We start from the raw sequence: 27112 nt of genomic DNA, 5'->3' as shown, positions 1-27112 counted from the left end.
TGTTTGATATTCCATGACATTCCCCCATTCTTCTAACACCTTTTCCACATCCCCTTTCCCAGCTACTCCTTTCTCACACCATTTCCCCCTCCTTACCTCTCTCCATCACCCCACCTCTCATCTCACTCCTCTCCGCTCTTTTTTTGCTTCCCACCCACTACCTCCTTCCTTCTCTATTATATACATAGGATTACATAGCATATATGGCACAGAAACAAGCCCTTTGGCCCAACCAGTTTATGCTGGTGTTTATGCTTCAACTCAAGCGTCCTCCTATCTTTTCTCATCTAAATCTACCAACATAAACATTTATCCCCTTTTGCCTCAAATGCTTGTCTAGTTTCCCCTTAAAAGCATCTGAACTATTTGCTTCAACCAATTCCTGTGGTAGCATTCTTACCTCTCTTTGGGTGAACAAATTTCTTCCAAATTCCCTATTGGATTTCTTGATGACAATCTTACATTGATGGCTTCAATTTATGCTCTTTCCCACAAGTGGAAACATTCTCTCTGTATCCACTCTACCAACACCTTTCATAATTTTAAGGACCTCTATTAGATCACGCCTCAGTTTTCTTTTTTCAAGAAAGAAGAGACCCAGCCTGTCAATCATTTCCTGATTTTTATACACATGCATTTCTGGTGTTATCATTGCAAACCTTCCTGCACCCTCTCCAGTGCTTCTATATCTTGTTTATAATGTGGTGACTGGAAGTGCACGCAGTCCTCCAAGTGTAACCAAGGCGTGATACAGGTTTAGCATAGCTTCCCTACTTTTCAATTCTATCCTGTCCTGCTAGCAACAAAACCTGGTGCTTGCTTTGCTTTTGTTTTATGGCCTTTCCAACCTGCAGTGCAGCTTTTAGAGATTGATGTATTTCTACTCCGATATCCCTTTGTTCCTGTACCTCACCTAGACTTGCACCTTCTAATAAGTGACCTCCCTATCAAAATATACTACCTCACATTTGTCTGTGTTGAATTTCATTTGCCAATTATTTGCTCCCACTGCACGTTTATTAATGTCCTGCTGTGATTGGTTGCAGATCTCTTCACTATTGACTTCCTTCCCCCTGTTCTTTCAGGTTACTCTGCACCCTTTCGTCCTGCTTGACCTGAATGGTGCACTTGGTCTTAATTCCTTGTGTGCGATGCTACAGGCTCTGGACTAGTATAAAATAAATGTTAACTCTACATGTTTATAACAACCCAATATGAAATATGTGACATTTTTAAAAAATGTAAATAGGCTTTAATTTCCTCTAAGAACACCAGTTATTTGACTGTGATGTAATAATGGATCTATTCTAATTTGTGGACTCTGGTCCTAACTGTATCTTGTTACCTGGAAGAAGGTTTGGTTCTGGAGGACGTTGACTCCTTGTACCGTGCTTTGTCCAAATTCCAGGTCCTGTTCCAATGCCAGTGAGTAGATTGACAGGAAGGGCACATGATACTAAAGAGACACAATAAAGGTATAAACGTTGAAATAGAAGTCGCTCAAGAGGGAAACACTGAGTGAAGCATTATGCTGTGATGAGGGACTGCAGAAGCTTGGCAGGAAAGGCCTCCTCTTCCTCCACAAGGAAAACTTTGAAAAAAAATAAGGACTCCTAAGCCCCCTCAAGCCCCCTCAGTCCTCTGCTGGGTCTGCTGCTCCTTGGCTCCTAGCATTTGTGGTGAAGCCAAAACTAGGTGGCGAATGCAGACATAGGGCAGGGTTCTGAATGACACAATTAGACTATTGTATCTGAACGAGACTCTCGCCTGTCCAAAACACACCCACTCCTTTCTCCATGTACTTATCAAGCTTCCCCTAAAATACACTTTTTTTACACAGTGTCTCCTGCCAATGCAAGATGGCTGCCGATAAGCGCTTGCACATGCGCACTTGTCCACGCACGCGTAGAAAACAAATATCGCGCAAAAACCCAACTTTTCCATTTTTTAAGCCCTTTTTAAAAACATGGTAAAAGAACACACTTGAAGAAAACAAGAGCCCCGAAGAAACTCTGCTCATGGTACAGTCTTGTTGGATGACAATGCGGATCGAAAAATTAAGTATGGATGTCAGAGTGCCCGATTTTCTGTTCCATTAAAACAAAGTGCCAGGAACAGTCTTGCTGTTTTGGATCAGTAATTCCTCTGCAGATTTTCACACAGGTGATACGTCATAAAATAAAACTAAGGATTCTTTTCTCCCCATATGAGTTAGAATTCTGAACTCCATCACTCGCAACGACGTTACATTGGTACAACTGCGCACGCACTGCGTTGGCAGCAAACACAGCCTTCTTTTTGAAACATTTGTTCATGGGATGCGGACATCGCTGCCAGGGCCAATGTTTATTGCTCAGGCCCAACTGCCCTTGAGAAGGTGGGGGTGAGCCGCCTTCTTGAACAGCTGCGGTCAGTGTGGGGTACGTGCACGCACAGTGCTGTTAGGGAGGGCGCTCTAGGAATTTGCCCCAGTGACGAGAAAGGAATCATGATATATTTCCAAAGTCAGGATGGAGTGTGACTCGGAGGGGAACTTGCAGTTAATATCGTTCGCTTAGAGTTTTAGGCAGTACCGATCAGGTTTGAAAGGCATTGTTGGAGATGCCTTGGCGAGTTACTGTGATGCATCTTGTAGATGGTACACGTTGCAAAGATGCGCCAGTGGTGGATGTTTAAGAAGGTGTTTTTTAAAACTGATTCTTTCATGGGATGTGGGTATCACTGGCAAGGCCAGCATTTGTTGCCCATCCCTAATTGGCCCTTTAACTGAGTGGCTTGCTAGGCCATTTCAGAGGGCAGTTAAGAGGCAACCACATTGCTGTGGGCCTGGAGTCACATGTAGGTAAGGCTGGAAGATTTCCTTCCCTAAAGGACATTAGTGAACCGGATGGGTTTTTATGACAATCAATGATAGTTTCCTGGTCACCATCGCCGAGCCTAACTTTATATTACAGATTTTATTAATTGAATTTAAATTCCTCCAACTGCCATAGTGGGATTTGAATCCCTGCTCCCAGATGATCAGCCTGGGCTTCTGGATTACTAATGTTCAGTGACATTACCACTATGTCACCGTCCCTCCACCTCACCCTACCCCATTCTACAATCAAGCAAGCTACTTCCTCCTGGATGGTGTGGCACTCCTTGAGTGTTGTTGGAGCTGCAGTCATCCAGGCAAGTGAAGGGTATCCCATCACACTCCTGACCTGTGCTGTCTAGATGGTGGAAAAGCTTTGGGGAGTCAGGAGGTGAGTTGCTGGTGCAGAATATCCAGCCACTGACCTGCTCTGGTGACCACAGTATTTGCTATTCACCCCAACTGGATTCACCTCAGAAGCAAAAGCCTCAACGTGAATCACACGGCAATTGTATGGAGCAGAGTTAGAAACACAACATAATGAAACTCGTACACGACCCTATTTGTCAACATGTACAGCTGCTGTGTGTGAACAAACCCTGATGTATATTAAATTCTAAATCAGCGTCTTTAGTGCAATTTAAAATTCAGCGGTAAGTACTGTCCCGCTTTACATACAGCTCCATCATTCATTTGCATACCATTTCCTTACCTCTTGTGTAATAGTGTGTCTACAGGTATGGATCAGCTTTGTCAACCCTTTGGCAAAGTCCATTTCTGCAGAAAAATCATAAAATAAACAGAACGTGCTTAATCACATGACATTTTTCATATTTTCTATCACTTTTTACATGGGCAGTTTCTGATTGAATTCATTCATCGTCAAATACTAATGGCCACAAATAACTGGAGGAAACAATGAGGCAGTGAGGAAGAACAGCAGGAATGACCAGGCGATCTACAGTCGAAATTTGCCTGTAACAATCAGTTGAGATTTGTCAGATCTCATTCAGCCCACCGGGTAAAAGGAAGACAATCCCTCTTGGGTTTCTACCTCAGCCCATCTGCTGGTGAAACACTTACCCACACCTTTGTCATCTCCAGGTTCATCTATTCCAATGTTCTGCTTACTCCCCACTCCCTTCCTCCAGCCTCCGTAAACATCAGATCAAGGAAAGCTTTGCTCCCCGTAATCTATTTGGTGCCAAGTCTCATCAACTTATCACCCCTATCCACTGGCTCCTGGTCTACCAATGGCTAAAATATTAAGTTCTCAGCTTTGTGCTTACAACCCTTACCCCATCCCATTCCTGTAACCAATGATGTAACTTTCCTGCCATGAACTCCCTGTTGCACTGGCATGAGCCCCTCGTGCTATCCTCCCCCATTTCTTTCCAGCACCAATGGCAAAGGCATCCAGGCCACAAGATGTTATGTTGAATTCCCTCTCTGAATTTCTTCACCTTTAAGACACTTCTTAAATCCTAACTCTTTGACTAAGCTTTTGGTCACACCCCCTCCTAGTACCTCCTTTTTTGACACTTTGGGGCATTTTTCTATCTTACAAAGATGCTACAGAAATGAAAGCTGGTGTTGGAAGGAACTTCAATATCCCTTACTGGTGTAAAGCTTTGATACAATCCAGCATATTGGTTGCATTAGTGTAAAATCTCCAACCTCTATCAAATCCAACTGTTTGGTTAGCTTTAGGCGTTGACTAAGGTTACAAGTGACTGATAACTATTGGAATGACAGTGACCAATAACATCATGGAATCCAGACATGCTGAACAGCAAGTAGCACCCTTGGAATGACATGACTTCAGTTCTATATATCTCTTGGTCTAAAGGCGACAATGACTATGTCAAACTCTATATTGCCTCACCCAAAGCTGTTCTTTTTTCCAGATAGCTGATCAGATCTTTCATGTATTTGGAAACGACTTTGGCATATTGCAAAGCAGCTTCAACACCGCCCTCAGACCTCTGAAGTATTATGTCTACTTCTTCTGCAGAAAGACTGCCTGCAATCAGATATAAGAGAGAAAGTGAGAAACAAGACATATTTTACGTATAATGCTTCAGGTAAAAGGGCTCAATTTCTAACAGGTTTCATGTAGATTGTGTGGAATATTTGGTTTCTTAAAATATCAGGGCCCATTTCTATCTTTCTCACTGTCCAGGGATTGCTCAGTTCCCAGGTGCAGTGGAGAGGATAAAGGATGGACACTTGTAGAAACAGATCTCCCCTCCAACTCTTCTGTGCCAGAATTTCCAGATAGACAAGGCTTGGGCTTTGCCTGAAGTAGACAGACCTCGTCTAAGAATTTAGATGAGTTACGAAGATGAATTTCTAGCTAGATGCCTCAGTTTGCTTTGCATTGGATCAAGGGAAGGGAGGACCCATAGAAACAAGACTTTGGAGTTGCACTGTAACCCCTGTGCGTCGGCGAACACCCAAAGATTTTGCAGGAAAAGTTTGTTTTTAGTCACTTCAATCAGTCCTCAATGATCTTCAAGACCTTTTGGCTACCATTTTCCAGAAACCCCAACACCAGTGGCCAGAAGCTCACCTTTGAGGCCTGCAGCTAAGCTGCCTTGGGATCCCAGTGTAAACACAAACAGGAAGTGTAGCATTAAATGGTTCAATTGTTCTGCGTTTGATTATGTGAGTTTGTTTCCTATTGATGTTCATTGTGCTTGGCTGGTTAAGCATGCTGGTGGACTCAGAGACAAGTAAACAAAGCTGTAGAAAGAGCTGGAAGCCAGAACTAGAAGCATGTAGCAGACATTTCAAAGCACTGTGACTAAAACCTGTCACATGCATTGAAACTAGTGTCATTTCTGCATAGTTCTGAGATATTAAAATATACAACATGAAGCAGGTGTTTCCTGGGACAAGAACCTTGGTTGCAGCTATTCTTACAGAAGCAGCACAGCTTGAGGTGCCTAATGAGAGGTAGAAATTAAAACTACCCTCTTCCAGTCATTTCAAAATGGCCATCACAGTACCACCTGATGCAGGTTCCTATGGGCTGATGTTTTGCAACAGTTTTGTTTATTGAAGAGGGTCCATTGGGAAGGTGGAAATCCATTTTCTAAATATTTGACTTCTAACGTCAGTGTAGACGATAGTCTTGTTTTGTTGGTTTGACTGCATCCCCCAACAATAACTTTTCTTAACTGCAGTGTTCCAACAACATCTTGCATTGGTATAGCACCTTTAATATGGCAAGAGACCATCGGAATAGTCGAGTCAGAAGGTAATAAAGACATTGGTGAGGGTTTCAGGAGCAGATGGACGCAACCCTGGGTGAAGACAGACAGTATTACAAAGGTGGCAGGAGATTGTTTTGCTGACTGAGTGAAAATGAGATTAGAAGCTCAGTTCAGGGTTAAATAGGATGCTGAGGTAGTGAACAGGTTAATTCTGCTCGATAGAGTGGCCAGTGATGGGGGGGGGGGAGTTGGTATCGAAGGAATTGAGCATGTGATGGGGAGCAAAGACAACGACTTCAGCCTCCCCAACATTCAACTGGAGGAAATTTCAGCTCACCCGTGTTGGACAAACAGTCTGACCGCCCAGACAGTGGAGAGGTCAAGAGAAATGGCAGCGTGTGGAGCTTGGTGTCATCAGCGTACACATGGTTTTCGATAATGTTGCTGAGGGGCAGCATGGAAATGAGAAGTGGGATGGGACCAAGGATAGATCTTTTGGGGACATCAGAATTAATGGTGCAGGGGCGGGAAGAGAAACCGTTATAGGAGATTCTCTGGCTATGACTGGATAGGTACAAGGGGAACCACGCGAGGGTCGTCATATTCAGCTAAACAGCAGGTGAGAGATATCAACAGAGGATGCAAACAGGTCGAGAAGGATAAGGTCGCATAGTGCATCCTGGTCAAATTTGTACAGGATGTAATTTGTCTCATCCATATACGTCACTCATTGCTTTATGCTTTCAGAAAAATGATTCAGTGCTTAATCTATGCTGACTAAAAGCTACTGAGCCTACATTACCTGAATCACTGAACTCATCCTTTGCCTGTACCATATCGCCTTGTACAGCAATTCCACCACACAGATTCTCCATTGACTGAAAACACATACAAAGGAAATTAGACTCATACATAGATGAACAAACCAAGTGGCCAAGACAAGTGATCAAGGTATACTTCCAGCTCAGCTTCTTAGAACAGACATCATCTGCGAACATCAAAGAGGAACATTCCAAGGCGTTCCATTATGTTGAGCCTAAGGTTTCACTCAGCTAAGATAGTCATCACAGCCCTTTAGAAAATGCAAAGCCTTAAGAACGCCTTTTAGACCAGTACTTTGTTCAGGCTCTGCCCAGACTGCTGTTGCATCTTTTTTTGAAAAATTAACAAAGCAGCAATGATGGTAAAATTTCAATTTCTGTTTTACCTTAGCTTAACTTGAACATTCTTGCATTCTGACAGACAGTAACTAATTTATCTTTGTAAACAATATCGATACTTAAGCCAGCAATAGATAAAACTTTTTGTATTGTAAATATGCAAAGAAAGTCTAAAAATATAATTACCCAGGACAAGTAGCACAGCAAGAAGTTACATTTTGTACAGCTCAATGGAATCATAGGTTGCTATTACAGGCATCAATGATTCTCCACTGGATCGAGGTAATTTAAATGGTAAAATCCTGGGCTCTCTGAATAAATGGCTTTTTGGTAGGGATGTGAGATCCTTCTTTAGTTTCTACATTCAGGTCAAGTTAATTTGAGTTGAGCTCAAAGGTTCAAACTGATTTGAACCTCTGAGATTACCCAGTCAAGTTTAACTCTTTCAATGAAGGTTCCCTCCAAACTGTGAAACTTTCTTTCTCTCTGAGATGCTGGTCCAGCTATTGTATTATCTGCATCATTTTGAGATTCCCAGCATTTGCAGCTTTCCTTATTGTAGTTCAAGCCTAAACTGGCTAAGCTCCAAGCTTAGGTTAGGTAAAAATTCTTCATTATCCATACACACACACAGACACACACACAGAGAAATACGCACTCAGGGACATACATGCACATTGATATAGACACACACACGCACACACACAGATATACACATGCACTAGGAGATCTTTTCAAGGTCAGGAAGTTTCCCCTGTTTTGTCAGAACCATACCTTACCTGCAAGTAGATAATGCATTGGGTTAAGAAACAGGCAGATAATAATGATCAATGTTATTAGAGGATCTATCTTGTGCCTTGTAGTACAGATGTTACTTCCCTTCTCCCACTCTCTTTCTCCTGCCTTTGAACTCTAGAGAGCTACTAGATTACACTCTGGAGGCTGTTGGTAATGATCTGCCATTGACGGCCACATAGAGTACATCATCCTTTGGTGGAGTTTTTTAGGGGCTTTTGGAATATCTAAGTGACCTCAAGTCATGGAGATCAAGTTTGGCAAATCAAACAAAAATACAAAAATAAAATAAAATGAACTTGCGTACACGGCAACTGACATAAATGGCTTTCACAAGAAACACACAGCTCCTCAATCTTTCACGCAGAAAAGAAATAACGTTTGAATCTTTAGTTCGGTAAATAGGGCCATTTTCTCCCTGACAAATGTCCTGTCTGCTAAATGTATTCAAATAATCTGATGTTTTGTGGTTAAATAAAATGGTTAAGAACAAAGTTGATGCTATTAAATAGAAGGGCTGAGGGCCAGAAAGATCAGGCATTTTGCACTCTTCATGCAACAATACAAAATACAGCACAACCTGCATTTTAATATACCTCAATAGACAAGTTCACTCATATACAAGTCAATGTGCAGTAATGAAACATACCAGTATCTAGCACTGACACCAACGCCCTGTGGACTCCAAAAACTTTCCTCACCTTAGGAAGCAGTAAGAGGGGTCATCCCGAGGTAAAGGCTCTCTCTGTATTGGAGCTATGCACGCCTGTGGTGAAAACCACTATCTGTTAGCCGATCACAGTCGGGGTGGCTGTCGGGTTACTCAAATTAGTCTCAGCCTCCCCGAGTTAAGGAGGAAGAGGAAGGAAAAAAATCACCTGCTCCTGCTCCCTACCCAGTGCCACCACTGCACTGTCACCAAGTTACTGTCTTGGTCCCTATAGAAGGCGACTGACACTTGTGGAGTTGCGCCTCTGCAAGGAGTTATCACTTTTGGAAGAGAAAAGTGAAGTGAAGCAACAAGGGTGTCACCATCTTTGTAATAATGTAAAACACTTGAAGAACATCTTGGCCAAATCAGACTGTGGGTTACTTGATGTTGCTGTAGTCTGAAGGACTGTGAAAGGACACCCCGTGCCTGAGTTAAATATGGCTAAGGAATTGCATTATTTACTCAGTTAAATAGGGTAGTTTGCTGATGACACTATTAACTTCTTAAAACAAAGGTTTGTTTCATTTCTAACTTACTGAAAACACTCAGGCTTTTGGAAACATTACGGGGTCACATTCAACATGAGAAGGGCAGGAACATCATTCAAAATGAAAATATATTTTTGACAGGGCTGTAAAACGATTGGTGTGTAATGTGATAATGTTGTTGCCACTCGACTGCCTCAAATCTCAAAGCAATCTCCAATGATTTCTTCAGACACACAGGTGTCAAACATCCTACTCCTTGTGTCCCTGCCTCAACCATTTGACATTGGCGCCTGTATTTTGTCCCTCCACCCTCGGACCAAGGGAACCAACATCCCCAACTGCAACTGTGTGCCAGTGGGTGCTTCTGTCTCGCTACTTAAGAATAAGTCCAACTCTGTGAATTGACAATGACTTTACCACTCATCCCGAGCATGTGACTTGTGACAAAATATTTGGGCTTTACTGCCAGGCTAATCTCGCAGGGAGAGGAGTTGGAGCTGGAAGAGCCCCAAGAAGGCAAGTCTTTATATCCTGTCCCACAACCCTCCCCCACCACCACCCCGGAGCCACTCGCCCAAGTGATGAGGACAGTTCCTTCAGTCCCCAGTGGCAGCGTCCTGCGCCTGACATGGTACCTCCTGCCTGCCGACCAGTTGCCACTTGCTGCCAGTTTCCAGTGGGGAAGCTGACCAGGGGAGCCATGCAGGAGTTAGTCTCCTGAGCCTCAGACAGCTGGGTCAGGACAGTTTGCCAGTCTCAGGTCCCACCCAGAGTTAAAATCAGAGTCGTATTTCAGCACTTAAAGCTAATGGCACATTTGCAGGCACAGTGCCATGGGAAGAGTAAATGTAATCATTTGCTACCAATATAGCTTCAGCTAATCTGCAACATCATTGCTTTTAAAAGCCCTTTTACACTGCACGTGAAAATTCACATTTCCAGTGGATAAAATGTGAATTCAACAAGAGCAGGTGTTTGTATGACATCCTTGAACATAACACAAACATCTCTAGGTGTTTCACGGAGGCAGAATCAAAGAAATGGGGTGTGGAACCAAGGAACGAGATATTAGGTGGGGTAATGAAAAGCTTGGACAAAGGGGTTGGTTTTAAGAGTGGACTTAAAGGGAGAGATATAGAGGGCAGGAGTGAATTCCAGAATGTGGGCCAGGTGGGAGGTGCATAAGAGGTCAGAGTCAGGGGATTGGGAAGATGGGGACTGTATAGGGGTGGTGGGTGCAGCATGGATAAATAGGCCATGAAGAGAATTTCATATTACAAAGCGGATGTTCAGCTGTCGATAGGGTTTCCAGATGGGATTAAATCTAATTCCGGAGGTTTCAGCACATGACTTGCCCTCACGCACTTGCCATTAGTTGGCCAACACATCCAACCTAGTGATGTACTGCCTTCCTCCGCCAATTGGAACGCAAAAAGACTCATTGCTGAATTGGACGATGCTTGACTGTCAGCCAAGCAGGCTGTTTTACCCCCATTTTCAATTTTATATCTGGTAAAGAGAAATATTCAAATAAAATGACAAAAATAAAATCTTTTTCAATGTCCCGATGATTTTTCTCCAGGATTGTACACAGCAATGTCCAGGAGTTTGATCTTCAATTCCTGGAGCCTCTAGGCCAAACCTGGAGGGTTTGTAACCTTAGCTGTAGAAGATGTGAAGTTGTTCTTTCCAAGCATAATCCTGAACAGAAACCCCCAACTCTTATCGCTGGATCTTACCTTGGCCAAGTAACAGGATTTGCACCAGGCTAGTATAAACATCTGAAATGCATCTGCTATTGTCTTGCCATGGTGACATGGCCTCAGGGTCAATATTGGCTTGGTGATTTAATTGGGGCCTAATTTAGTTTCCATCCTTGTGAGTTATCATTATTTGACAATAATTAACCGTATGAAGCAAAGGAAGATAAAATTACATTTCACCAGCAATATGTATTACATATGAACATGAACTTAGGAGCAGGAGTAGGCCATTTGGCCCCTCAGGCCTGTTCCGCCATCCAACTAGGTCATGGCTGATCTCCTCAATATCATTTTCCTGCACTATCCCCATATCCTTTGATACCTTTAATATTTAGAAATTTATGTCCTGAACATAGTCGATGCTTGAGCCTCCACAACCCTCTGGGGTAGAGGATTCCAGAGATTCACCACCCCCTGAATGAAGAAATTCTTCCTCATCTTACTCCTAAATGGCTACCCCTTCTTCTGAGACCGTGACCCTGGTTCTAGACCCCACCCCAGCCAGCGGAAACATCCTTCCTGCATCTAACCTGCCAAGCCCTGTAAGAATTTCATATGTTTCAATAAGATCACCTCTCATTCTTCTAAACTCTGGAGAATACAGGCCCAGTCTCCTCAATCTCTCCTCACAGGACAATCCCACCACACCAGGAACAAAATTAAAAAAGGTAACAGTTCTGTCAAAGTAAGAACTGATTTTCTTTGTAAAATGTGACCCTGCATTCACCCAGACGTTCCCAGATAAATCATGTTGTTATTTAATTACTTCGTGGACATTAAAAAATTTGCACAGGGACATTAGAAGGTCACTGAGCTTGGAAACTAAAGACAATGCATCAGAAGTAAATCCCTTTAATGTACAACATCTGTATGTATAAACCTTGGGAGATGGCACTCAGATTAGATCGATCTGATTAAAGCTGAATGCCATCTTCAGAGAGGTCGCTTACCATTCGGGTGATTCAAGACTCTTCAGCAAAAATAAAGGCCGCAAGGGCCACAGTTTACAAAGCTTGTCCAGAAATTAATTTATGAAAATTAGACAAAGAACCTTTCATATGTGGTTAGCACGTACACGCAAAGGTCTTTGCAGTACACTGGCTCATTCCATGAACTCACCCTGCATTTATCTGTTGGTGGTAATGATAACAAAGTGCTGCTGTCCACCTCTCCCATGAGGAATTCCGAGACACTGCCAAAGAGGAAATAATGATTATAGCAACCAAAAAAACTCAACCTATACATTTCTATTTGCTTAAAAAAAAACTCCTCCTACTCATTGTTAGATTCACTTCCCTTCAACAAGACTCCGGCCAGAATATCAAGCGGACACGTATCTCCCAGACCCATAAACGCTGCTTTATACCCAGTTACAAGAAGATAAACAAGAACAGCTCAGGCCAGCTCACTTTCTGAATCTTTCCTCCCCATTTTGATGAGCCTGCCCTTCACTCAGCACCTCTCCCAGAAAAGGTGATCTCTCTTCATAGCAACTTGATTCAATATTTCACCATTGTGGTACAGGGTCTCTGGGGCTCCATGTTGAAACACACCACTGCCTTCAAAGCTAAGGCCACAGGCGAGTGTTCACTCACTCCAGCAGTCACACAGACAACAGTAACAACGGCCTGGATTTTTGCCAAGCCAGGAAGACTCAGGAGCCTTTAAAAATGCCAGGTGGGTCCTGATTCTGGGATTCCCGATCCCATTCCAGGGGTTTCCAATTTTCAGAAGAGTCTTTTAAGTATGCGGGCTAGCCCACACCCTGCACTCCTGACCTGGCAGACTCCATATTGGAGACAGGCATGTCCTAGTCCTCCACAATTTTCATGGAGCCGGGTCAGCATTTCAATGAGTCAGGGTTCACAGCCCCTCAAAGGTGTCGTGAACCATAGTCTGGATGACGGACCCATTGAAAGGTAAGTTCAAAGGTTCCTCCTCATGTCTCCTATGCCAAGGTATGCCCCCCAAACAAACCCCATGGATCTCATGTCCCTATGCCAAGGTACGCCCCCCCAAATAACCCCTATGCCCCCATGCCAAGACATGGCACTTCCATGCCCATTCACCCACTATACACTGTAGAGAAGCAATGAACATTCAAGGTGGCATTAGATGTGTAAAAAAGCTTTTTAAAAAAACTATAATTCATATGACAATCCAATAAAAGTGTCAATCATCCATATCCTTTAAAGTTTCATTAGCAGAAACTGAAAGCACTTGAAACCTCTTTAACTTGTGTAAATAGACATTGTGAAATTGATGGAGAGATCAGAGTCAGAACTGTCAATCAATGTTTTCTCTGAGGCTCAGGTGTTTCAACAGGCTAATGGATTTCTGGGCTCTCAGCTAAGCCTCATTATGTATTCTTGGCTGAGAGCCCTGACATCCATTAGAGTACTAAAACACCTGAGCTTCTGAAATGGGCATGGAAGTACCACAGCTTGGCATTGGGGGCGGGGGTGCTATAGGGATTGTTTGTGGGGGCATGGCTTGGGATGGAGGGCCTGAGAAACCATAGGAGATGGGTGAGGGGCATGGGACGCATGGGGAGTGTATGGGGGATGAGGAGGTTTGAAGGGGGGGGGGAAGGCTGGAGGGCCTATTTTTATTTTAACTGGGATAAAGTCCCACAGCACCAAGGCAGGACTTTTGAATAGCCCGCCCTGCACCTGGCAGCCCCTGTAGCTGCCTCTGAACTTTTTCCCAGATTGGCTGGCCTGAATGCAGCCTGCACCCATCCCCCCCACAATGAAAATCCCGTCATTGTTGGCACTTTCTCCCAAGGCAGGCAGGGCAAGCAAGGAATTTTCCTGACTCCCGCTACCCTCTACCTGCCTCAATGGATGAAAATCCAGGCCAACGTAACAGACTGCTCTAACTGTCAAGATAGTCCACAGGCTAACTTTCCATTTGGGAGGCTCAAAATCAAAATGACCTCAGACCTGCTCTCCTGTCCGTATGGAGTTAACTGGTCTCCCGGGGCAACAAGGAGAGGTATGATAATCGCCTTCTGTTCTTCTTGGCTAAGAAGGGGGAAAAGGCAGCCAAGGTTTCCACACCTGGGGGGCAACTTTTTGTGATAATATAATACAGGCAATAGAAAAGCAGCAGCCTGTTTTACATTTCTGCCCATTTTTATCAATTGACCCATTTTACCCTATCACACAAGTGAACAATTTTAAAAAATTCATTCACGGAATGTGGGCATCACTGGCTGGGCCGGCATTTATTGCCCATCCCTAATTGTCCTTGAGAAGGTGGTGGTGAGCTGCCTTCTTGAACTGCTGCAGGTCACTGTGGTGTAGGTACACCCATAGTGCTGTTAGGGAGGGAGTTCCAGGGTTTTGACCCAGCGACTCCTCTGAGTGCTATACAGTGGCCTCTGATGGAATTGCACATGTATGGACAAGAGGCCGGGACAGAATTAGACTCAGCAGTGATATTTCTCATAATTGAATCGTTGATCGGTATCAAGATTCTATGATGCAGTGCAATAAAGCTCTAAAACTGCCTCCACTGCCAAATATTCTATAGAATTTAATTCTGATCATTTTTATGACTTAAAGAGGCATTATTCTCTCTTTGTTCGCTTTTTAAAAAGGAACTCATTCACCATTAATTGCCCATTACAGGGCGAATTTATGTGTAAATAAATCATCTTCACTTCCACCCTTCTCCCCATATCAGTAGTGTACTATATTATGAACAGTAATAGAGAGCTCTCTAGGACATCCCGAGTGACCATTCCCCAATGAACAGTGAGCCACCATAGCTGTCCTTTATTCTGTCCTCACACCCAAACACATACATCTCCAGCATGTTGTAAGCGTACTTCTCTCAGCTGCCCATTCGTTAGTCCAATCTAGAGATGCAAATAAACCAAATTTGAAACCATCTGGACTGAAACATGGGTTCTAGATGCACCCGTGTGATAAAGGTGAAGTAAGTATGTCTGAATGAGCTGTAAAGTGGATTTGAAGCTCTTAGGAACGATTAGGAATTATCAGTTAGTATCAACTTTTTCACACCATGAAAGCTTCGCCTTCAGTGATGATTAAAACCGAATCCAATTCAATCACGTTTAAAAAGGAATGAGATAATCAGTTGAAAGAGAAACATACCCATTAGAACGGGGAAAGGGCATGAAAATGGGATTTGAATAGAGAGCGGATGAGAAGAAAATCAGCTTCTCAGAATGGCCTTCCTCTGTGCTCAAACCTCAATGGACATGAGTTTAACTCAAAAGTGAAGAGGTTTGGAATGAGTTAAAATTGGACCTTACGATTCTATCAGGTCAATCTGCTGTCTTAGAGTAGGTCATTCTTCCTAATACTGGGGTGGAACTTACTGAGGAGCTCAGTGCTCCAGGGCAATAACGTGAAGCTAATTGATGGGATGATGTTGCAACTCCTACAAGCAATAAAGGGAATGTGAATTTATTCGGAAGTCTGCCTCCTTTAGAAATTGTTTGGCAGCTCCCATTGATGCACCGTCTCAGGTGTTACAGAGCAGGGGTTTCGAGTCCTCTGTAACTCCATTACTTGCCAATAAACTCGACTTCCTGCTTCCACAGGCCACCCATTTCTCTGCTCCAAATCACCTTGTCAAAGAGACTGAAATATACATTGTAAAACTCAATAAAAAGCACGTTCTCATCTGTGGTCACTTGCCTTTAAATGATTTCAGCCCCCTCCCAGCAACCTTTTAAGCGTGGTTGCTGAGTGATTTACCACCTCTCACCAAACTGGTGAGCTCAACGCCATGTTCAATATGGCCTGGGAGCATGCGGCCTTTGTCTTAATTAGGCTAACCCTGTAAGTGTCAATGGGGCTTACCCACTCCGAACAGCAAAAGCAAAACCTGGCAGGCCTACCTCTTGCCTGATTGCAGATGGACCTGGTAGTAGAACAAATCCATACTTTTGCATTAACATTCACCTCCCTTTGACCAAAAAGTACTTCCCCTGGTTTACCTTTCTTCTGCTTACTCCTGTTTGATTCTCTGCATATTTTTATTTAAATAGTAAGTGCAATTGGTGTGTGGAAACAGCCATATAAATACTGTGGCTACAAGAGCAGGTCAGAGGCTGGGAATTCTGCAGCAAGTAACTCACCTCTTGACTCCCCACAGCCTGTCCACCATCTACAAGGCACAAATCAGAAGTGTGATGGAATACTCTCCATTTGCCTGGATGAGTGTAACTCCATCAACACACAAGAAGCCCGACACCATCCAGGACAAAGCAGCCCGCTTGATTGGCACCCCATTCAATACCTCCAACATCCATTCTGTGCACCACCAACGCACAGTGGCAGCAGTATGTGCCTTCCTCAAGATGCACTGCAGCAACTCACAAAGGCTCCTTCAACAGCACCTTCAAAACCCGCAACCTCTACCAGCTAGAAGGACGAGGGCAGCAGATGCATGGGAACACCACCACCTGAAAGTTCCCCTCCAAGCCACACACCATCCTCTACCACTGTTCCTTTAACTGTCGCTGGGTCAAAATCCTGGCACTCACTCCCAAACAGCACTGTGGGTGTACCTACACCACATGTACAGCAACGGTTCAAGAAGGCGGCTCACCACCACCTTTTCATGGGCAATTAGAGATGGGCAATAAAAATGCCACCTAGCCAGCAACGCCCACATCCCATGGAAGAACAATAAAAAAATATAATTCGGAACCTTGAGGTAATGAGCTTAATTAACCTGCAGAACTGAAATGGCAAGAATAGTAAAGCATGCAGGTAGCACCAGGCTGACATTGGTGGAATCCAATGGAAAAGAAAAGGTAAATAAGATTGACTTGTTACTGGGCTGCAACCACACCCAGCAATTCTCCAAATAGCTCCCATTTCAGTGGAGCTGCTTCGATATCTAAACAGAGGGATTCCACAAACCACAGGTATTGGCCTCAAGTACAAAGTGTGGACAACAGATCCTGTGTGCCCTCGATACAATATAAAGTAGTTCTGGATATTGACATTAAAAAATTACAGAAGAAACATTTGCAATATCATTTAGACTTACAAATTCCACGAGCAAAAATCTAAATACATAAAAGTTTTGTTTCCTTTTAATGAATACATGAGTGTACTCACATGGTATCCTTCTTTTCCTCTGATTGGTTGATGCTGAGCAGATGGTATTACTGGTCATGTGGCTAGCAGTAACCAATCAGAATGCAAAACCAAAAGCAGAAACAAAACAAAATAAAGGATGTGGGTTCTACAGAGTTCAAAGCAGAGAAACAGGCCATTTGGTCCAACAGGTCTACGCTCCCCCACTCTACTTCATCTAATCTTGTCCGGATACCCTTCCATTAATTTCTCTGTCATATGCTGATATAAATTTCCCTTAAGAGGCATTGCACTATTCGTCCCATATACTGAGAGCAAGTTCCACATTCAAACCACTGTATGAGTAAAGGTGGTTTCCACATAATTTAACTCTGTGTGCATCTTTCACAACTCATCTTGCTTTTTTTTTATATATACACTTACAGGGTGTGGGCATTTATTTCCCATCCCTAATTGCCCTTGAGAAGGTGGTGCTGAGCTGCTTTCTTGAACCGCTGCAGGTCCCTATGGTGTAGGTACACCCACAGTGCTATTCCTTTTTATTGACATTTTAGCAGTCAGATACAACTGAGTTGCTCGCGACGCCATTTTAGAGTCAACCACATTACTGTGGGTCTGGAGTCACATGTAGGTCAGACCAGCTGAGAATGGCAGATTAAAAGCAAAATACTGCGGATGCTGGAAATCTGAAACAAAAACAAAAATAGCTGGAAAAACTCAGCAGGTCTGACAGCATCTGTGGAGAGGAATACAGAGTTAACGTTTCAAGTCTGTATGACTCTTCATCAGAACTAAAGAGAAATAGAAATGTGGTGAAATATAAGCTGTTTAAGGGGGATGGGACTGGTGGAGCTGGATAGAGGGCCAGTGATTGGTGGAGACAAAGGGGAGATTGCCAAAGATGTCATAAACAAAAGATCAAAGGGGTGTTGACAGTGGTGATATTAGCTAGAGGATATGCTAATGGTGACATTGAGGGTAGAAATCAGGATGAGCAAGTGACAGATAGCCCTAGTGGTGGTAGGGTGGGGAGAAGGGATCGAAATAGGCTAAAAGGTGGAGGTAAAACAATGGAAGGAAGTAAATTTTAAAAATAATAATAGAAATAGGTGGGAAAAGAAAAAAATATATATTAAAAAATATATAATAATTATTAGAAAAAAGGGGATCAAAAAGGGGGTGGGGATGGAGGAGAGAGTTCATGGTCTGAAGTTGTTGAACTCAATGTTAAGTCCGGAAGGCTGTAAAGTGCCTAGTTGGAAGATGAGGTGCTGTTCCTCCAGTTTGCGTTGAGCTTCACTAGAACAATGCAGCAAGCCAAGGATGGACATGTGGGCATGAGAGCAGGGTGGTGTGTTGAAATGGCAAGTGACAGGAAGGTCTGGGTCATGCTTGTGGACAGACCGAAGGTGTTCCGCAAAGCGGTCACCCAGTCTGCGTTTGGTCTCTCCAATGTAGAGGAAACCGCATTGGGAGCAACGAATGCAGTAGACTAAATTGAGGGAAGTGCAAGTGAAATGCTGCTTCACTTGAAAGGAGTGTTTGGGCCCTTGGACGGTGAGAAGAGGGGAAGTAAAGGGGCAGGTGTTGCACCTTCTGCGGTTGCATGGGAAGGTGCTGTGGGAGGGGGTTGAGGTGTAGGGGGTGATGGAGGAGTGGACCAGGGTGTCCCAAAAGGGACGGTCCCTACGGAATGCCGACAGGGGAGGTGAAGGGAGGATGTGTTTGGTGGTGGCATTATGCTAGAGTTGGCGGAAATGGCGGAGGATGATCCTTTGAATGCGGAGGCTGGTGGGGTGATAAGTGAGGACAAGGGGGATCCTATCATGGTTCTGGGAGGGAGAGGAAGGTGGGAGGGCGGATGCGTGGGAGATGGGCCGGACACGGTTGAGGGCCCTGTCAACCACCATGGGTGGAAAACCTCGGTTAAGGAAGAAGGAAGACATGTCATAGGAACTGTTTTGGAAAGTGGCATCATCAGAACAGATGCGATGGAGGCGAAGGAATTGACAGAATGGGTTGGAGTCCTTACAGGAAGCAGGAGAGAACAGCAGATTTCCTTCCCTAAAGGGCATTAATGAACCAGATGGGTTTTTACAACAATTGACAATGGTTTGATGGTCATCATCAGACTTTTAATTCCAGATTTTTATTGAATTCAAATTCCACCATCTGCTGTGGTTGGATTCAAACCTGGGTCCCTAGAGGCTTACCCTGGGTCTCTGGATTACCAGTGACAATACCACTACGCCATTACACCACAGCCTCCCTCCTCCTTGAAATGCACTGAGTCCGGTCTGTTTCCCCAGACCCGCCTGCCTCCTACACATTCCCTCTGTACCTCAAGCTCACTCCCAGGTACTTTGCAATCAGGATATTGCTGACAGTGGGAGTACAGGATGCCCAACATAGACAGGCTTGGCTCACTGTCACTCCACAACTATTCTGCAATTGGTTTTGAAAAATGCTGGCATGAAGGAGTCACACAATCTTAGGGTTTAAGCAGTGAAGCCTTAATAATCGTAAAAGATTTGATTTTTATTGCTTCATGACTCCATTCCGCCTCTTTACAGTAGATGTGTTATTCTCTTGCTGTTGACTCTTCCTTGACTTTTGCCGATCAGTGATTTACTTACTTGCTGCTAAATGCCACTGCCATTGTCTCAATTGCCTTCTCAAACTCCTTTTTATCATTCTCATTGTTAGCTTCATAATGGAAACCTGTGGGAAGAAGAGGCAAATGTTTTAATGGACGCAGCTTCTCAGTTAAAAAAAAATGTTAACAGTTCTGTTGACGGTGCCAGTTTGGGGACAGCGAGTGAACAGTCTACCTGTGCATCACGATGATGATGTCACAAGTGAGCAATGAAAGGCCGCGTTTCAATATTAATTACGTTTTCAAAAATTTCAAGAAGCTATTTGCTCCAAACATATCTGGAAGGAACGTTCATTTAAAGAAAGCACAACAAATATCCATTAGGTGGTGGGGGAGATGGTGGTGTGATGGTAATATCACTGGACTAGCTCTGGGGACACAGGTTCAAATCCCGCCATGGTAGCTGCTATATTTTAAATTAAATTAATAAATCTGGAATATGAAGCTAGTCTCAGTGACGGTGGCCATGAAACTATCATTGATTGTTGTAAAAATCCACCTGTCTCACTAGTGTCCTTTAGGGAGGGAAATCTGCCGTCCTTACCCGGTCTGGCCTACATGTGACTCCAGACCCACAGCAATGTGGTCGACTCTTAACTGCCCTCTGAGATGGCCTAGCAAACCAACTCAGTTCAAGGGCAATTAGGGATGGACAACAAACGCTGGCCTTGCCATCAACATCCACATCCCATGAAAGAATATAAAAAAGCAAAATGAAAAACATGATAAAATGTGAATCTAAACTGTTGGGAGAGCCATTACCGAGTTAGAACGTCAAACTATCACCCCTCTCCGGACCGGGTTTTAATCCAACTCAGGATGATGGGATCACTTCCCCCTAACTCCAAACAAGAAAGGATCCTAAATTCAATGAGTCTGTGCAGTTTTAACCCGTTTACAAATCAGCAGAACTGCTGTTGCTAAACCCAACACTGCTGCAAAAGAGTTGGATTAGGGAATCATCGCAACAAGGAAAGAGGTCAGTCCTTCAGCCTCTGTGGACTTTACACACCTCTATTCAGAAAAGGCTGTTACATTGGCTCCAAAGAAATCTGTTGACACCATCAGACCAGTGAATGATAGATTGTTTATTAGCTGGGGGAGTTTTAACAACCCCTTTATACTTATTCCAAATTCAGTTAATTAAACACAGATTGAGGATTACACCTGAGAGCTTCCCCTATCTGTGGCCGAGTACTTCGACTAGAAGGTAATTCTCCTCATTTCCCTCTTTTATTTGCCTAATCCTATTAATTTTCAGGGTATTTTTATTTGAAGGGTGAGGGCCATTGTCTTGTGGAAATCCGCTGGAATGAAATGAGAATCTTGATGCAATGTGTTGAGTTAACCTGCAGATTGAATTGGCACAAATGATGAAGCATCCCAGGCTGATGACCATAGTTACCAACGTGCACACTGCACAGGCAACAGTGTCGGCTAGGCTAGTGGGATAGGTTTACTGGGGTCTGCATCGGAGAGTGACCCGTATTGCAAGAGGTCCTGGAACCTAAAACGTTCCTCCCAGGATTAATGTATCTAACATTTTTGTGTTTTTAAAAAGATAAAATGAAACTGGCCCTGAACTGCCTGTGGTGGGGGGGAGGGGGGAGGTGGAAAGGTGGGGCTGGGGGGGTGGTGGTGGGGTTGAGGTGGTGTCATTCTGCTGGTCTCCTACTGGGGCTACAACACAAGAGTAACGGAACTCCGTCTCACCCCCCAAACCCCCCCTTCCCCCCACAGAATTTTGGTGGCCAAAATCCTCAAGGTATCTGTGTAACTATGCCACCATTCTCAATTTTGCTAACTGGCAATGACTTCAAAAATCCTCTATAACGAATCTGGTGAGGCGTGTTTGGATATGTCTGACCACATGATATTTCCACACAGTTAGACACTGAGATCAGCGCAGTAAACTCATCATCAATCCTGTCTCTGAAACTGAGATCCCCAGAGGGGCCTGAAGGCCTCTCGTCTCCCTTCGAATTATCAGGTTCCACCCTGTAACCTTCTCCCTCCTGTGTTAAATCGGGCTTGTTCCAAGGCTACACATTGGGTGCTGGTCACTGATTGTAAACCCAGGGAAAGCTTTCACACCATGGGCTGGTTCTCTGTTGAATAATTAACCTCAAATCACACACAGGAAAAGCAGACAGCAGTGAAGCTGAATCTAATGCTGCTGGAACCTCCAAATAAGCTTCATTTTAATAGTTGGTAGAACTAGGGATCGCTGTTTAAAAATAAGGGGATGCCCATTTAAGACAGGGATGGGAGGAAATGTTTTCTCTCAGAGGGTAGTCTTTGGGACTTCCTTCCTCAAAAGGCAATGGAAGCAGAGTCTTTGAATATTTTCAACGCAGAGGTAGATAGATTCTTGATAAGCAAGGGGGTGAAGGGTTATTGAGGGTAGGTGGGAACTTACAGTCAGATCGGCCATAATCTTATTGAATGGTGAAGCAGGCTCAAAGGGCTGAGAGGCCTTACTCCCGCTCCTAACTCGTATGTTTATTCAATTAAGCAATCTCCTTGTTTTGTTGAAAATGTTCTTCAGGATGGTTTGCCAGGGAATTCCAGATCCTGGTGCTTACAATGCAGGCTGCAGGCTTTCCGGATTGCGAATGGGAACAGGATTAGGCCGTTCAACCCCTCTAGCCTGTTCTTCCATTCCAGTCAACAATGGCTGCTCTGCACCTCAACTCCATCCACCCATGTCAGCTCCATAACCCTGGCCGAACAAAAATCTACCAAAGTTTGAATGTGTGATTGGAGATTCCAGCTGTCTAGGCAACACGTGAATGGATCGAGAGGTGTTCTTTTATTCCGCTTGTGCTGCTGGGTTCAGGGAAGCTGAGGCCGACGCAAAGCCGACTGACAAAGCTCCCGGAGGAGGTCATTATCCTGGGAGGCCAGGCATTGATGTGAATCTCGGTACTTATCCATTTTCCCTGGAACTGGCTGTGTGAGATCTTTGCTTCAGGGTCAGCGCAGCATCAGTGTGTGTCTCATGCAGAGGAAAGCACCTAAAGATTCCCTCCAGTGTCAGATTAGACCCCGAAACTGTGGCACCAGCACAGTTGGAAGAAGGTTTTCACGTCTGTATAATTCAGTTGGGTAGGACATACACGGCTTTTCACTGGTGAACTGGTTTCAGGGCGGAGTAGAAACTGGGTTCATTCTGGACTAACCCTGCGGGGAAGAATTTCTGTATCCCTCTGAGTATTGGAATGGAGGTGGACAGGGCCTGAAAACACCAGTATGCCTGACCCTGTTCCCAATGCAGGCAATTTTCACGGCTTCGGGACCCAGTGTATAGTCAACTAGACTCATTATGAGACTTGTGAAGGGCACAGCAAGGAGGTTGACTGGGAGCTTCCAATTGGTCCCCAGTTTCCAGACATGACGGGCGACAGTTTAACTACCTGGAGGCAGGCACCCAGTAGCTGGCCAGTGCTCCTGCAGACCCTCCTCACCTGCCTGGGTGTGGGCGCAGACAAAGGTTACCTTATAGAGGGATTACCCGGCCTCCCTGCCCCCTCCCTCCCCAATCCCCATCAGCACAGTGGGGGCTGCTGCCTTTTCTGCTTTTTTTTTCAAAGGTTGACTAGAGGACTAAATGTTGAAGCGCCCTCTCAGTTACTGACCCTTTACTTCAGCCTGCTGTTCTCCTCAAGCGGGAAGACCTCCGATGGGTCTTTGAGCTGTGAGAGCCCACCCATCTCCATTAACCACGCAGGGAACTTGTCTCCATGCCTGTGAGAAAACCCCAGGTCAGTAACCCCCATGGTGGGACTGGGACCTGGAAACAAATCCGGTACCTGCCTCGCGCCCCCAATGGGAAAATTCACCCCTGCATGTTGAAGCTGTGCCTACAATTAGACTAATGCATGGCTGTAGAATATACACTGTTCCTCAGTGAGGATTAGTTGAGGTACCACAACTATTCATGGACAGAATTTCTCTCTCTTCGGGCAGGTGCTTGCCCGACCTGAATAGGAGATAAATAGTGCGCGATGACGTCAGGCGAGCGTCCCGACATCATTGCGTACTCGTGTGGTATTTCGCAGCGTGCCCACTGACAATTAAGAGGGTTGTTAAATCCATCGATTAATTACTTAAATTGAATGTTTCCTTGCCCGTTGGCGGGCGGGCGAATAGGCCAAGCGGCCTTTGCATTTTTCGCAAAACCTCATCCACGGGCGGGATGAGATTTCGACCAAAAAAATAAAAATTGTTAAAACTAACAGTTTTAACATGTGCCTGGTCATGTGGCAGCATGTACCAGCAGCGCAACAAACCTGTATTTATACACTGCCTTTAATGTAGAAAGAAGTTCTAAAACAAAACACTCCATAACCGGTCAAAAATGGACAGCAAGCCAAAGGAGATACTAACAAAGGCAAACATTTGCACAAAAAGGTGGATTTTTCAGGAGGGTGCTAAATGGAGGGAGAGGGAGGTGGAAAGATGAGGGGCTTAGGGAGAGCAGTTCAGAGCATGTTGTCTAGACAACTGAATGCGCCCCCCACTAAGGATGAGGCAAAGAAGCGGGGAATGGACAAGAGGGCAGAGTTGGAGAGTTCTGCGGACAGTTTTAAAGCTGGAGGGGGTTGCAGAGATTGGGAGGGGCAAGGTCAATGAAGGATTTCAAATTGGGAGGTGAGAATCTTAAACTGGCAGTGCTGGGGTACATGGAGCCAATGTTGGTCAGCAAGGGTCAACTGGGAAAATGAGTGACTGGGACTTGCTGTGGGATGGACGTGTTCTTATATCCAACTGAAGCAATGGATTCTGTGCTGGGCAGTAATCAAGGTAAAAGAAGCTTTGGCCTGAATTTTACCCTTGGTGGGCGGGTGTGATCAGCGGGTCCACAACCAGTCAGGAAACGGCCGCAGGTTTCACAGTGGTTGACCAATTACGGCCTGCCCATCATGAAACCCATCCTCCCCAATGGTTGGGAAGGGGTGAGCGGGGGCGGGGGCCTGTTGGCCGCTGGGTCCAATGGTGACCCGGTGGCCGGTTAAAAAACAGCCCAGGCAGCTTCTTGAAGGCTGCCAGGGAAGAACATATCATTGGCGTTGTGAACACTGAAGTTATGGCCTCAAGTGCGGCTGGAGACGCCAGGCGGGAGGGCAGGTTGGGCGGGCACTCAGCCCCCGGTTTTTCGATGAATGTCTCGCGGTCCTCCTGGAGGAGGTGGCTGCCAGGAGGGACACCCTTGTCCCCAGAGATGGAAGGAGGAGGCCTCCATACCTGAAAAAGAGCTTGGGAGGAGGTGGCAGTGCAGGTCAGCAGCCATAACGTTGTGCAGCATACATGGGTGCAGTGCCGCAAAAGGTTTAACGACCTGCTGTGCTCGGGAAGGGTATCGTGTTGGCATGGATCAGTGTGTTGAAGTGTTAAGGTCTGGCCATCCCCCCCATGGAGCTCAGGGGCGTTAGAGTCTGAGTGCCAACTGTCAATGACACCGGAGCTGGTCAAGGGGGGGTGAGCCCTGGCTGCTTAGACTGAGTGCCTTGCTGCTCGAGGGTCACGAATCAGGTGTGCCCTGCAAGCTGTTTCTCAGGTAGGGTTGGCCAGGCTGCAATGATGCTGCAGGTAGAGAGTGGACTAATCAATGTTCCCCTGTCCTTTCAGGAGAGGATGACCCATAACAACATTGAAAAGTTGTGGACAAGTGGAGGTCCCCCCCAAACTTCCTAATCCTATCCATATTCGAGCAGGACACCTTGGAGCTGGAGAGGCACCAGCACTTCGGTCAACTGGCCGCGGAGAGGCTGGGGTGTCAGGCCAAGGTTAGAGTGCAGTGCGCAGAGGTCAGAGTCTCCGATGGTGAAAACATTCTTCTGCAGTCTTATCATTGATGGGAGCCTCAAAATCGGATTCCCTATTGATTCTTGAAAGACGATGGGACCAGGATGCAGATCTCCATTGTCTCACCAGGGTGCCTGGTATGCACAGTGACAGTGTGATGACTTAAACTAATGACATGTTGTTGTTCTCCCTTAAGACTAACCAGCGCGCACTCAATCGTAGGACCCCGAAGAACCACCCCTGACGCCAGAGGACCGCCGGGCTTCACATGCACCTGCGTCACACCCGCTCTCTGCGCCAGGCACCAGTGTAGATACCAACACCTCGGTGGGTGTTAGATCCTCGGCTAGAATGTTGGAGCACATTGGTGAGGGCACTTCACACTCACTTGAGGTGCAGGTGGAGGCAGAGTGCCCAGGGCCCTGGGCAAGCGGAGGACTGCTGGAAACCAGAACAATGCTCAGTCGAAGGCAGATGATGAGCCTCTGGGGTCATCCATTAGGCGGCAGACGCTGGAGGTCCAGCAGCATGTGGTGGAGATCCATGAGGGTATGCGTGCCATAGTCTCTGTTGTGGAAGAGTCCATGCAGAGCATGTGCACTGCGGTGACCCTCATGGCTGAGCGCACTGCCTCCTCCATTGAGAGAGTGACGACTCTCATGGAGAGGCACCTCCAGGGACAGAATCAGGGGTTCCTGGGGTTGCGCTCAGACCGGCAAGCCCTCATACAGGCACTGACTTCAGGTGGTCAGTGCCAGCGTGGGAGATGGATGAGGCATCCACTATCCCAGCTCGGTGCCTGTCCATCTATGGTGAGCAGGGAGGTCCAGAGCAACCTCATGCTGGCGCACGAGCTGCCTGTTGTATTTGGGAGCTCCTCTCGGGGCGCTCTGGGTGATGACAGCAGCTCCTCCGCCCCTCTGCCAGTGACCATGGCAGCTGATGAGGCTGCGGCGACTGGGGAGATGCCAGGCGTGGCACTGACCGCTCCCTCCACTGTCAGGGCCAGCACAGCTGGAGGACAACCACCAAGGTCATCAAGGCCAACAGGACAGCAGAGGCAGCCGGCTGCTGCCAGCGAGGGGGGAGCACCAAGACGTAGCACTCGCAAAGGTAAGTTTAAGACACCATGAACACAAGAGGGTCTGGTCACGGGTGATCTTCTGTTGTGTAATGTTTTGTTTATGTTTACTGGTCGGGGAATGAAGACCAGAGAAGGTAATGTTAGTTTGTTTGGATTGTGAAAATAAGATAAGTTTTGTTTTTTGTCGTAATGACCTGAGTATGCTTGACCTTTGTATTTTTTTTGGTGCAGGGTACGCCAGTATGTAATGCTGGACGTGAGTGACTCTAAACTTTATTGCACAGGCACTGAGTGGACTTTGGGTTCAAATGAAAGGGTCATTTCAGACATCAGGATGGAGGCAGCAGCCCTGGCATGAGGTGGAAGCAGATCTTTGGCAGCCTAGCTGAAGGAGCGTTGGATCAAGGTGTCCCTGATGTCCCTGCCTCCCTGCAGGTTACAGTGGTCTGCCTCCACACCCTCAACGTTCTCCTCACCGTGCTCCT

The 27112-nt window shown here is 45.5% G+C and overlaps 1 protein-coding gene across 3 annotated transcripts in view; it reads right to left on the bottom strand.

Annotated features, from left to right (window-relative positions):
* The window catches only part of LOC144688911 (rho GTPase-activating protein 45-like), a 207432-nt gene that overhangs the window by 42290 nt on the left and 138030 nt on the right, over positions 1-27112 (bottom strand). For all 3 annotated transcript variants that reach the window (XM_078555938.1, XM_078555936.1, XM_078555937.1), the window contains exons 4-9: positions 19716-19800; positions 12113-12185; positions 6878-6953; positions 4743-4880; positions 3570-3634; positions 1346-1456 (exon numbers count right to left, since the gene is read on the bottom strand). In XM_078555938.1, the coding sequence (XP_078412064.1) occupies positions 1346-1456; positions 3570-3634; positions 4743-4880; positions 6878-6953; positions 12113-12185; positions 19716-19800 (548 nt within the window). The remainder of the gene's footprint in view (positions 1-1345; positions 1457-3569; positions 3635-4742; positions 4881-6877; positions 6954-12112; positions 12186-19715; positions 19801-27112) is intronic.

The sequence above is a fragment of the Cetorhinus maximus genome, chromosome 13, assembly GCF_964194155.1.
Source record: "Cetorhinus maximus chromosome 13, sCetMax3.hap1.1, whole genome shotgun sequence".
NCBI lineage: Eukaryota > Metazoa > Chordata > Chondrichthyes > Lamniformes > Cetorhinidae > Cetorhinus > Cetorhinus maximus.
This window is presented reverse-complemented; position numbering and strand designations above follow the sequence as displayed.